Source organism: Lithobates pipiens, unplaced genomic scaffold (assembly GCF_037356315.1).
Source record: "Lithobates pipiens isolate NorthernLeopardFrog02 unplaced genomic scaffold, aLitPip1_a1.2 Scaffold_22, whole genome shotgun sequence".
Classification (NCBI taxonomy): Eukaryota; Metazoa; Chordata; class Amphibia; order Anura; family Ranidae; genus Lithobates; species Lithobates pipiens.
In genome coordinates, this window is record NW_027507784.1 from 297,812,480 (window position 1) to 297,825,170 (window position 12,691).

General features: G+C 48.1%; 1 protein-coding gene across 1 annotated transcript in view; it reads right to left on the reverse strand.

Moving 5' to 3' along the window:
- Positions 1–12,691, reverse strand: part of LOC143924761 (uncharacterized) — a 76,801-nt gene that overhangs the window by 20,495 nt on the left and 43,615 nt on the right. The window contains exons 2-3 of the mRNA XM_077449211.1: positions 12,052–12,097; positions 2,930–3,011 (exon numbers count right to left, since the gene is read on the reverse strand). Coding sequence (XP_077305337.1) covers positions 2,930–3,011; positions 12,052–12,097 — 128 coding nt within the window. The remainder of the gene's footprint in view (positions 1–2,929; positions 3,012–12,051; positions 12,098–12,691) is intronic.

The window sequence follows — 12,691 nt, forward strand, 5'->3', positions numbered from 1 at the left end:
CTGCCTAAACTTTAAAAAGACATAGTCATCTTGTTCATTTAGGGCAAAGTGACACTGTCTCTATAAAGGCCCCTCCATCTTTTGGCAGGGTTCCCTGGTAGGCTTTGGACACTAAATGGAACAGTGACGGCTGTCATGTGACAATGCTTGGGCTGAGTGATTGGTTGTCAGACCTGAGCACTGTCACATGGGAGGAGGTCACGTGCTCCACCATATCCAGAAGCACCAGGTATTTTTCCAGCTGTGGCAGTAAAAAGAATGGCAGGAAAGTGATGACTGGGTCAGTGTCAGTGGGTTTGGGGTACCCTTTACACAGGCACTGTCACTTTGCTCTGAATGTTCATATCCATCCAGGCTTGCTTTAAAGCCCAATTGAACCCTCAGTTTAAATCAGGCACAACACAACAAAAGATGTTCAATATCTTACAGTTCTATTTCTTTTTAAAGCAGCCACAGCTTGAGTAGAAAAGCCTGACCTCTGTCAGTAGAGTGGGATCCTTGCTCTCTGTGGGAAAACAGTGGTCGAGCAAGACCCATAGCTGTACAATCAACAAAGCTGGTGCTATTTGCTGATTGGAAAGCTCTGGCTCTGACTCAGCAGTGGGAGTTTAAGACCTCTGTAGGTGCAACCACTTCCATATGATATTTCTTTGCATCATACTGGCAGAGAACAGGCTGTGGCTGCTTTCTAAAGAAAATGTGCTTTGAGGCCTGATTCACATCTATGCAGGTTGCAGTTTGCATATTGCCAGTTCATTTTGCGTTTTTCAATACGTGCTTTTCATCCATTGAAGTCTACGGAACCAAAAACCAGAAAAAAAATCCCTGGCCCTTTCCATAAAATTCACAATATGAACTACATCCATAGGTAACAGTGGCGGCCCGTCCATAGGGGGCGCCCGGGCGCCGCCCCCCCTGTGTGGTAAAAAAAAAAAAAAAAATGTCAAAAAAAAAAAAAAGTTTTAAAACTGCCCCTTTAAAAAAAAAAAAAAAATGGTCTTTAAGGAAGTGCTCGAGCGCCGGTCACAGTGCACGCCGGGAAATGCCACGCCAATGCAATCATGAGATTGCAGGCGTGGCGCTTCATTTGCGGGCGTTTAGCCCGCCTCAGGGCGCTTTCTGAAGCACTGAGTAGCTTCCGCCGGCGCTGTAGTATGTGTTACTACGGCCGGGCGGGCGGGCAGTTTGATTGACATCTGAGTTGACTCAGATGTCACTTCCTGTCTTCTCTCTCCCATCTCACCTGAGAGAGGAAACAGGAAGTAAGAGGAGTAGAGCGGTGTGAGGAGCGGCTGCGGAGGTGACACAGTCAGGTAAGTGGGCTTCGTGTGTGTGTGTGTGTGTGTGTGTTATTTTGCTCACTAGATATACAGACACTTCTCTTATGGTGCTGCAGAATGTTGTACATTGCTTATCTTATTGCAAGTCTATCAGGCATGGTCTGCCTGGCCTAAACCAATCAGTTGTCTGCTTCGTGTAATGGTCTAAGACGCCTTCAGAGTTTTCAGTACCCTGGTGGAATCTTCTATTCGTGGCAAAGCCATTTTATATGGTGTGTGTGTGTTCCTATAGTACTTTTTATAAAAGTTTTCAACCACAGAGATCCAAAAATAATTAAATTTGTTACAAATCCCAATCGATAAAACAAACTTATTTTATAATCAAGAATCATTCAAATAAAAAGACATTGGTTTGGATTCAAGCGGGAGAGACGGCAGCCCCACTGAGTGCCGTTCGCAGCGTGAACAATCCATGCACCATCTTTCATCAGCGTGAGTCAATAGATTCTGCAGTCTAATTGCAACAATTTCACACTCATCTGACGATTGTCTTACCAGCCAGGAAAATGATCCTTAAATTGCTCTCGCTCCCATCTCTTGAAGGGGAATAACATTTTCTCCTCTGCGTATTAATCAGGCATTCGGAGGAGACAATGCCGCTGTGAGGAACGCAAGCCTCACCTGAATTTATTGGAAAAGCCCAACAGGAGATGCAACTAAATTCTCTCAGAAGTTCTGAAATTGGGAGCATTAACAGTTTTCATCTAACTGTTACAATGTGATGCCAGAACACCCACGCAGATAAATCAGATGTAATAACGGGGCCTTTAACTATGTAAATTCATACTATAATCTTGGAAATTTCTGGGTGTGGCTTATGAGAAGTGGGAGGGGCCAACCGTGGATGGGCGGGGTCTTGCGCCCCCCCATCCTAAAACTTCACCAGCCGCCACTGATAGGTAACCATGGTAAATGGACTGTAATGTATTTCTGCAAAACTGAAAATGCGCTAAAAAAATGCATAGGTGTGAACCAGGCCTAATTCTAGGGCTTTGTATGCCGTTTGATTTGATGCCTCTGAATTATCTTTAGATGATTTAGACCGAAAATTCAACTGGGCTTTATATATGTGGAATAACTGCAGACTGGAACCTCTCCCCTCTGACTACTTCTAATATACACACGCTTCATAGTTTCATAGTTAGTAAGGTTGAATAAAGACACCAGTCCATCCAGTGAGTGTCTACAATTGTCCCTATCCCTGTACATTGTACACTCACATGGGTCCCTACCCTCAAGGAGCCCACAATCCAAGGTCCCCATTCATATACTAGGGCCAATTTTGGACAGAAGCCAATTAACCTACCTGCATGTCTTTGGATTGTGGGAGGAAACCAGAGTACCCGGAGGAAACCCACGCAGGCCCAGGGAGAACATGAAAACTCCAGGCAGGTAGTGTCGTGGTTGGGATTCAAACCAGCGACCTTTTTTACTGCTAGGTGAGAGTGCTAACCACTACACCACTGTGCTGCCCCAAGTTGTCAGAACATCTATGATGCTATAAAACGACATTGTTCATCTGTAAAATTTTGAGCGTGAATTCTGTTTCTGATGCATAACAGATGTGTTTTGTTCAGTAAGTCACTTACAAGTGTCTTCCCCGAGCAGCAGCCCTTTCTTGTCTACGTCTGGCGTAGTAGTCTTGCTCCATATTTTCTTGTACAGCTTGTTCTAGAATAAAAAAACAATGACAGTCTGAGCAAAGAATGACATCCTTAAAGGGGTTGGAAAGGTAAATGTTTTTTCACCTTAATGCATTCTATGCATTAAGGTGAAAAAACATCTGACAGTGCCCGCGCCCCCCAGCCCCCCGTTTTACTTACTTGACCCCTCGAAAGTCCCGTGCTTGTCCCCCGACGTCGTTTCCACTGTTCAGCCTGGCCGCTGATTGGCTGGAGTGGATGGATAGAAAGCAGCGCAGCCATTGGCTCGCGTTGCTGTGAATCACATCCACTGACGCGGAGAGCCGGGGGCGGGGCCGTGTGATACAGCGAGCGGCTATAGCCGCCGGCTGTATCACGGGAGCGCGCCCGCAGATGCTTCTCACCATGCGAGGGAGCTCGCATGAACGTGAGAAGCATCTGAGGGAGGAAGCTGAGACAGCCGCCGAGGGACCCCAGAAGGGCCACTCTGTGCAAAACGAGCTGCACAGTGGAGGTAAGTATAACATGTTTGTTATTTAAAAAAAAAAAAAAAAAAATTCTCTTTACAATCCCTTTAAGGCCGGGTTCACATATGTGCAGCCGCAGTTCCCAGCCTCGGGTCCGGTGTGCTCCTCTTCACCGGTTCAGGTCCGATTCAGGTCCGAATTTTTGCCTAAATTCACACCTAAATCGGACCCAAAAATGCACAGGACCATTTTGGAACTCGCACTGCACCAGACATGTGTGACCCAGCTCGACTGAGAGCCGGTCACGCTCACATGTCATGCGAAATGGATGCAATGAAAACCACATCCAATTTGCACATACAGTATGTGAACCCAGCCAGAGTTATTGCTCTTTCTTCAATAGGAGATTTCATGATGGGCTCATAATATAATACAGTCTTAGTAAGGGCAGAGAGCTGGGACATCCTGGAGTTAGAGCTTCAAGTCAGTCCAAGTTTCATATGAAATACAGTGATCAGTTCTATACCAGGACAAGCTTGATGAATCATGAATACATCCTGATCCAGAGAAGTGCACAGCAAAAAAGACAGAGAAATAAGCGCAGGGCTGGCATGACAGGGTAGCAGGGCAAGCAGTGTAGGGGTGGCAAAGGGGGTTTACAGGAACTAGGAAGGGAGGTGCCAAGTGTCTGGTGGTCATTCACAGGTCATCGGACAAAGAAGCAGCTTGACTGTGAGTAGCTGCTATGGCTGATATGTCTGATTTTTAGCCCAGCTGCGAGTGGCTGCTGCCTCAAAGGGCACAGACTGACTGCAGAAACAGCTTTCTTCTCTTTCCTAGGAAGAGATTTTGACATCTGGGGACAGAGTGGCTGGCGTGCTCGGACGTCTCAGCCTCCGGAGTGCTTTTCACCCAACTCCTCCACCTGAGCTCAGCGCCACAATAGGAGCCCCACCACGGGGGACCCTCCAGGCTCACCAGTGAGGCTCTCTCATCTGCTGCCAGTGTTTGGGGGAGTGCCAGTCATAGGCGGAGCTCTCCAGGCTGGGAGTGATCGTGGTGTGGCTTCCCCCCCCGGTCCTGCCTCCGTCTCACCCGGCAAGGCATCTGTCAGGGAGGCAGCCCAGCAAGGGAGAGATCATTCTGCGGGCGCCAGCCGGCAGCCCACCTCCCCCAGGTGACAGACGGGTCCTGAGATCGGGGGCGGACCTGCGCGTGCCCCTCCCCGGTGTCTTATCACATATGGTCCCCCATCGGATAGTGTCCGCTGTGTACTGCACATGCGCAGTACACAGCAACACAGATTCCGAAAATTGCCGAGGATGAACGGCGCCTGCGCACTGAGTCCAGGTTCTATCCCCACTATCCAAGTGGACATAGAGTAAGAATATAAAAGAGCCGAGCGCAGCGAGGCCGAGCCCGAAGCGTGGCGAGTGAAGCTCGCCCGCGAGGGGCCCTCTAATATTCACAACCCTATGTCCGCTTGGATGGTGGGGCTACCACCTCCACTCACGGTGCAGGCGCCGTTCAGCTTCGGAGATTTTCCGAAGCTTCGTCTGCTTCGTACTGCGCATGCGCAGTAGTGTCCGCGCAGTACGGCGCGGACACTATATCATGGCCGGACAGTATATGGCAGAACGGTTGTCGTTTCAAACATGAGTGCTCTGGCTGCGGAGGAAGTCACACGCTGTTTCATTGCTTCAAACAAGGAAAAGGCTGTCCCAGAGATGCTTCGGGTTAAAAGGGACGATTCCGGTGATGGTGGAAAGGATGCTTCCTTTCCTAAGTAGGTACATGGACAGGGTGGCTGCCCGGCTCCTGGAGTTGGGATTTATAGAGGGTTTTCGGATTCCATTTTCCCAAACGGTTGTCGTTTCAAACATGAGTGCTCCGGCTGCGGAGGAAGTCACACGCTGTCTCATTGCTTCAAACAAGGAAAAGGCTGTCCCAGAGATGCTTCGGGTTAAAAGGGACGATTCCGGTGATGGTGGAAAGGATGCTTCCTTTCCTAAGTAGGTACATGGACAGGGTGGCTGCCCGGCTCCTGGAGTTGGGATTTACAGAGGGTTTTCGGATTCCATTTTCCCTTACGCGTATTCCTCCAGTGTCCAAAAATTTGCGCTCTGCACAGCTTCACCTTTCGGTGGTTTCTGAAAAATGATGCAAGGAAGTGGCATTAGGGCGCATGTTCTGCCCCTTCCTATTCCCCACGTTAGCAGATTTGGTGGTTTCACCGCTGGGGGTGGTCCCAAAGAAGGAGCCCCTGAAATTTTGGTTAATTCATCACCTTTCTTTTCCTACAGGGGGATCGGTTAATGCAGAGGCATAACTAGAACCTGGAGGGCCCTGGTGCATGAAACCATGAAGGGCCCCCCGGATCTCTGGTCCCAGGGTCCCTTTCCAATGATCAGGGGGTCCTTTTCTCCCATTAGGGCCCTAAGGGGGAGCTCTGTGGATTGTAATATAAAGGGGGGCTCTGATGTAATGGGTGCTCTGGGAACCAATATAAGTGGGTCTCTACTCACCAAAGCCCCCACTTACATCAGAATCCCCCTTTACATTACAGTCCACAGAGGTCTCCCTTACACTGGTCTGCTCAGAAGCTGGCGAGATAAGAGAGGAAGTGAGGGATGCTTCACTCACCATAGATTGAGGCTTGGGCCATGGAGTTCTGCCACTGTGGTCAGCAAGCAAGTCCTACTAGCCTGTGCTATACATACACATAGGCTGGCAAAGCATGCTGGGGCTTGTAGTGCACCATACCAGGGGAAACTCCAGCAGGCTGCTGTGTTGGTAGAGGGACTCTGGAGGTGACAACACACTCTCTCTTCATGACTGATCCACCTGTGTGCTGCTTTTTTTCAATCACTGAGAAGTGTGGGAAAGAAAGAAGGCTGTCCTGGAGAGCTGTGGATCCCCTTTGAAGGGTTGCAAGCTTGCATCTTCCATGGTACATACATGCTGATCTTTCATCAGCTATCTAGCTGCAGGCTGTTGGACTTTCCTGTTGTGAGGCAAGGAGCTGCTGGGGAGTGTAAGGTGGGTGAACCGCTGGTGGTACATACAAGAGGAGGAGGAGGAGTAGATCCTGCTCTCTCTATCTCTTTCCTGTCCTGTCTGAGTATCCATATGAGGAGGAGGAGGGGTGGGGGGGTGCGGGGTATGGGCAGTGTGACAGAGTGTAATACACACTCTCTGCTCATAACTGTAGCCAGCAACCCTGGAGTGACATCCCGGGCTTCTGCCCCCCCCCCCCCCCCCACAGTGACAGAACTACAGGGCCCAGTCGGAAGTGTTACTGCTGCGACTCTGGTAGTTCCACCACTGGGTTAATGATGCAATCTACCCTGGGGCCTATTTCGTGTCATATACCTCTTTTGATGCCGCATTTTTTTGGTTCCGGCATTACGGGTGGGGTACGCTCATGGTCAAAACTGATATGGAGGCGGCCACCCACAACGTTTTTATCTCCTAGGGTGTCATTGGCAGGATGCCTTTTATGTGGACCTATGTCTGTCTATGGGCTGTTCGATATCTTGCTCCCTGTTTGAGACCTTCAGTTAATTCATGGAATGGGTGGTGCGGGACATGTCTGGTATCAATTCTGTCATTCACTATCTTCACAATTTTCTTTATGCATGGGCCTCTTTCCTCTAGGTTGTGTGATATCCTGCTGACTAATCTCCAACCTATTGCGTAATGCTTTGGGATACCGCTTGCGCCTGACAAAACTGTCAGCTCAGTGGTCGAGCTTAGCTGTCTGGGTATTATCGACTCCCAGACGATGGAATGTCAGTTGCCTAATGCCAAGTTGATTGCTCTGCAGTCAGAGATGCGCTTGGTGATAGGTATGCTCAAAATCCACCTGCGACAGCTACAGTCCCTTTTCGGAAAGTTGATTTTTGCGTGCAGGATAATGACTATGGGGAAGATATTTTGTCGCTGTTTGTTGGCAGCGACAGCGGGCGTCTCTTCTTCTACTCATTTCATTACAATGACGCGGGACCACAGGGAGGATCTTTGCGTTTGGCATGTTTTCCTAGACTCCTTTAATGGCCGTTCGCTTTGGAGGGAAGGGCCGGTGAGTGATTTAGATTTGGAATTTTTTTTACCAATTTTCGGGAACGACTAATGCAGTGGCTGAGGTTTTGTCACAGTTTCAGTGGGATTTGGAATTTTTTTACCGATGCGGCCAGGTTGTCAGGCTATGGAGTCTTCTTTGGGGGAAGATGGCGTGCAGAGCACTGGTCGGATGGCAGAGGGCGGGTTTTTCAAAAATCTTGTTCTTCTGGAACGGTTTCCAGTTATTGTCACGGTGGAAATCTGGGTTAAGTTCTTTCGTAATAGGAAGATCCGTCTTCATTGCGACAATTTGGGGATGGTTCAGGTCATTAACCAAGTGTCAGCTTTGTCAGCGCCGGTTGTCCACCTGTTGCGGCACCTGGTGTTGTCTGCAATTTTTTTATGTATGTGGCGCATATTTCGGGAACGACTAATGCACTGGCTGATGTTTTGTCTCAGTTTCAGTGGGACAGAGAGTTGGTACCGGAAGCAGAGAAGCACGGATATCCATATCCCCAGCAGCTGTGGCAAATTGCTTTGGAGTCACCACAGGATTGATCTGGAATTCTGTTATCAGTAGGACGTGGTCTGCATATGTAAAGGTTTGGCAGAAGTGGTTTGGGCTGTTGGAGTGGTAGTTGAGGTGGTGGTTACTGGTGAGGGGGTGGTTACGGTGTTGCTGTATTTTATTTGTCTGAATTATGGGAAGGGTGTGTCCGTTTCGGCGATGGATTGCAAGACAGCGGGTTTAGCTTTTTGGTTCAAGTTAACGGGGCACTGGGATTTTACAAAAGTTTTTATGGTGAGGCAGGCCTTGAAGGGGTATAGAAAAGGGACCAAGAAGCGGGACGGATGGCACCCGGTCATTATCTCCATTTTGCAGCAGTTGCTTCTGCAGGTGAGTTTGGTGTGTGATTCTAGTTACAAGGACTGTTTGTTTAGGGCAGCATTCACATTGGCATTCTATGGGGATTTTAGGGTGGGTGAATTGGTTAGCCATTCTCGATCGGCTGAAGGGGGACTTCTGGTAGGTGATGTTCTCTGTGGAAGTGCTTCAGTGGCTCTCTTTCTTTGCCAGTCGAAAAAACAGATCGGTTGGGAAGGGGTAAGTATGTACATGTATATAGGGTTCCTGGGGCATTCATTTGCCCTGTGGCTACTGTTGAGGAGTATTTGGGCATTCGCCCAACAGTTGGGGGATACTTTTTAGTGCACCGGGATGGGTTGTCCTTATCTGTGTTTCAGTTTGGCTCGGTGTCCCGATGTCTAGGGGCAGCGGGTTATGACACTCTGGCTTATTCCTCTCATTCCTTTCTCATCAGGGCTGCCACTGAGGTGGGGATTGGGGACTAAAGTTATAAAGCGCATTGGGCGATGGAAATCTGACCGATTCAAGCTTTACATAGGACCTCATTTGGTTTTGGTTTAGGTCAGCCGGGCTTGTTTTTCTGTGTCTTTTCTTCATGTTTGTTTTAATTTATTTCCTATGTTGCCACAGTTTTCTTTTCAGATGATGCGTCTGGCCTCGCGTGGATCATGGGACATTCTTTTGTTTTTTGGGGGGCTAAACGGGCATATGTTCGGCCCAACAGTCACCAGTTAGGTGTCCCTAGGGAGGTGGCTATGGTCCATTGGATTGGGGTTCCAGGCATATTGTGGAGCAGGGTGTTGCGTGAGATACATAAATATGCCCGCCTGGATTGGGCCTCGGACGTCTTGGTATTGCACATCGGGGACAACTATTTAGGAGCTCGGTCAATGCGGCATTTGGTTCGGGACATTAAATTTGATGTCCTTCGTATCCGCACAGATTTTCCCCATACTCTCATCGTATGGTCGGACATCGTCAGCCGTACTTCTTGGCACTGGGCTAGGTCAGTGGAGAAGGTCAACAAGGCCCGCATTAAGGTTAACAAGGAGGTGGGCAGATGTATTACACGTAATGGAGGTTTTGTGGTCAGGTACCAGGACTTGGAGACTGATGCAAGTCAGTACTTGGGGGGGGGGGGGGGGGTGGTATACATCTCAACACCATTGGCATTGATTTTTGGTTTCTAGGCCTGCATGATGGAAGGCTTTATCTATGGTATGGGGTCCTCTGTAAGATGCTAGTTAACCAAGGTTTAACTGGGCATTTGGCATATGGGTATCAGCGTTGGAAGGTGGAGAGTTGGTATCGTCCTCAAGTCGGTGTGCTGCAACTGGGGGACCTTGTGTGGCCAAGCTGATACTAAATGTTCGACAAAGGGTCACGACCAAAAAGGGGGGGCATCCCCCTGTCAGAACACAATAGCACAGCAGGGGAGATCGCTGTACTAACATTTGATTGTTCGTACAGCAGCTCCGACCTGAGCTGTTCAGTATACCTGTTCCAGGTCAGTGACTCACTAAGTAAGCAATTGCAGTGTCTATATTCCTGTCCTAAAAAGTTATTTTTAACAACTTTGTATTTATGTATGTACATGGCAGTAGCCAATTCTCACTCCCAACATTCTGAGTTGCAAAAGAGGGACACCTTTTAGTACAAAGTAGGTGGAAAAGGAACAATACAAGTCTCTGAGTCTGCCCAAACTGAAAAATACAATTTCCAGGTTACTTATCCTACAATTGGTCTTACTGTATCTGAGCAATTATTCAGCTATTATGTTGAAGGCACTGGCTTGACATAAAGACAGCTACCCAGTCCCCACACATTTTCATAAACAGAATGTAAACTATATTAGCATGGGATGCTGGGTAAACTTTGTTTTTTGCTCCATCTACAGTCAAATGAGCAGTGATGGTTTGTCCTGGTCTGTTCAGGGTTTCATAACTTTGGAATTTGATTGCTTTCCCCTGCCTGGAGGGAGATGCAAATAACCAACCTGAATATTTATCATGCCCCAGCCAATCCTCAAAGAGGAGTATCCAGAAGGGTCTGGAAAGGTGATAAATAGTCTGAAGCCCTGGAGAGCTGGGTTTCATTTCCACAGGAGGGTTCCAGAGCCTAAGGGGTTGCTGCCTTCAGGCAGCCCATACACTGTGCAGCTATTCTAGAGACCTCAGCGGTGTCAGGGTTGAAGGTCAGGATGGATCTACTTAGAACCTGATAGCAGGACTTCCCCACAAGGGATCCGGTCTGAAGAAGGACTGTCTCACTCACTTGACCCTGTCTGGAGGAAACTGGAAGGTGGCAGCTGTCCTAGGGACTTTTGAGTAAAGACCCTAAACTGATCCCTGTCACTGTGCAGTGTTCTAGAAACCGCATTATCTACCAGTAGGTGTGCATAGGTGAAAGCTAACCAGAGAAACTTGCCTTATGGTCTACAGCTGTGAGGCCTTAGACCAGCTCAGAAACTCACCTCAAGGTCTCCAGCTGTGAGGTCTTAGCCTGTTCAGAAAGAGACCTCATAATCTTCAGTTGTGGGGGTTTTGACTAATTAACATTCACGTTTATTCAAGGAGAAGATTGTCCTCTAATTTCTATGTGCTCATTTTGGAGTAACCCATTTCCTGTTTAAAGTTCTGCAAGCAATAGATTTCAAAAAGATGTCCCCTAGACTGAGTTATTGGAGCCGGAGTGATGGACTGGTGCTTGCGGTGGTGGGCAGCCTCTGTACTATTTGGAAAGAACCAGCTTTTACCAGAAACCCCTATGGTTATTAAAAATGTCTAATAATATTTTCACATGTGTGATGGCTGAAATAGCTCCAACGTTTCTCTTTAAACTGAAACTCGAGCCAAAACTGAGCAGAAATCTGAGACACAAACATCAAAAAAACCTAACACTCCCACATAATCCAAGGCTTAAGGCCCCATGCACACTGAGCGTTTAGGCTAGGTGCGTGAGGCTCTGTCGTTTAGGTGCGGATGGTGGGCACAGACACGCTGTCAAGCACCACTGCTGGCAGTCTGTCAAACTACATGAGAGGCTGGCAGCTGCTGCAACTGGAGGGGGCTGGATTGTGCACCTAGGATTATAAACGTTTAGGGCAGTATGCACCCTAAAACAATAGCCCAGAATGCAGACTGCTTGCATTGCAGGTATTCATCTCTGGGTGCATAATGCCCTAAGCGTAAGTATTGCTAGGTGCACTGCCAAGCTGCAGTAGTGGTCAGACCCTCATAGAATTTGACATGCTGCTGGCAACAGTGCACCTGTGTCCTCCACCCAAATCTAAAAGCCAGAGCCTCATGCACTGGGGCTAAATGCCCAGTGTGCATGGGGCCTAATAAACGCTTAGGCTGCGGTTCTACTTTAAAATCTAAGCTAAGAAAGTAAGGAGGCTACCACTGCTAAATTCAAATTTTCCTGGCTGTCATGCTGATCCGGAGGAATTTTCCTGCTCAGAGTCAGTGACTTGGGAAGTACTGAAGTCACTGGATTAATATGGCAGCCAGGCTACTAGAATTTTCAGGAGGTTGGCAATAGCATGTTCTCTTTAATGTTATGTTTTTCTAATGTTACGAAATCAAAATTCCTTGGGGTTTTGCATAGCACATACAGTTTTTTTTTCTTTTACCAGAAGTGAATAATATAGAAAAATTTGTCGGACTCACCTATTTCATCCATGATATTCTCATCAGCAGGTGCAGCTGACTTTTCCTAGAATATAAGCAATATTGCAGTTTAAAACCATGTGATGGGACTTTCAGATTACAGATCTAATGCTAGTTGTTAAATATACTGTACATTGATGTGGGACCCTTTTAGTGTTGGGGCACACATCATACATCATGCTGCTCCTCCATAGATACAGTCTGGTGAATGAGTGTTGTCACCCTAAGACAGGAAGTGTGTTATTGACAGGACCAGCATGTGTAACATAGGGAAAAACAGAAAAAAGGATTGCAATTTAAGAGGTCAAGCCCCCCATACTAGGGGACACCCTCAAGAACCACCGACAGCCTCCTCAGCAATCCATCTCCATCCGACTGCCCCTGCTTGCCAGACTATTTATGAGGTACCTGTCCCTTGCCAGCCCATTTACTGGGGCCCTGTTCAATACTCCAGGCAGCTCCACCTAAACTCCCCCCGTTACTTCTGGAAGCTTCTGCAAGGTTCTAGAGAGCAGGGGGATGTACCAGAGATGCTGCCTGCTGAGTCATCCAGGCTCCCTGAGTCAATAAGCCCTGACCTATATTCAACATAGGCCTGGCTCTTAGCCAGGCCAAATTTTCCTGCACTGACATATAACCT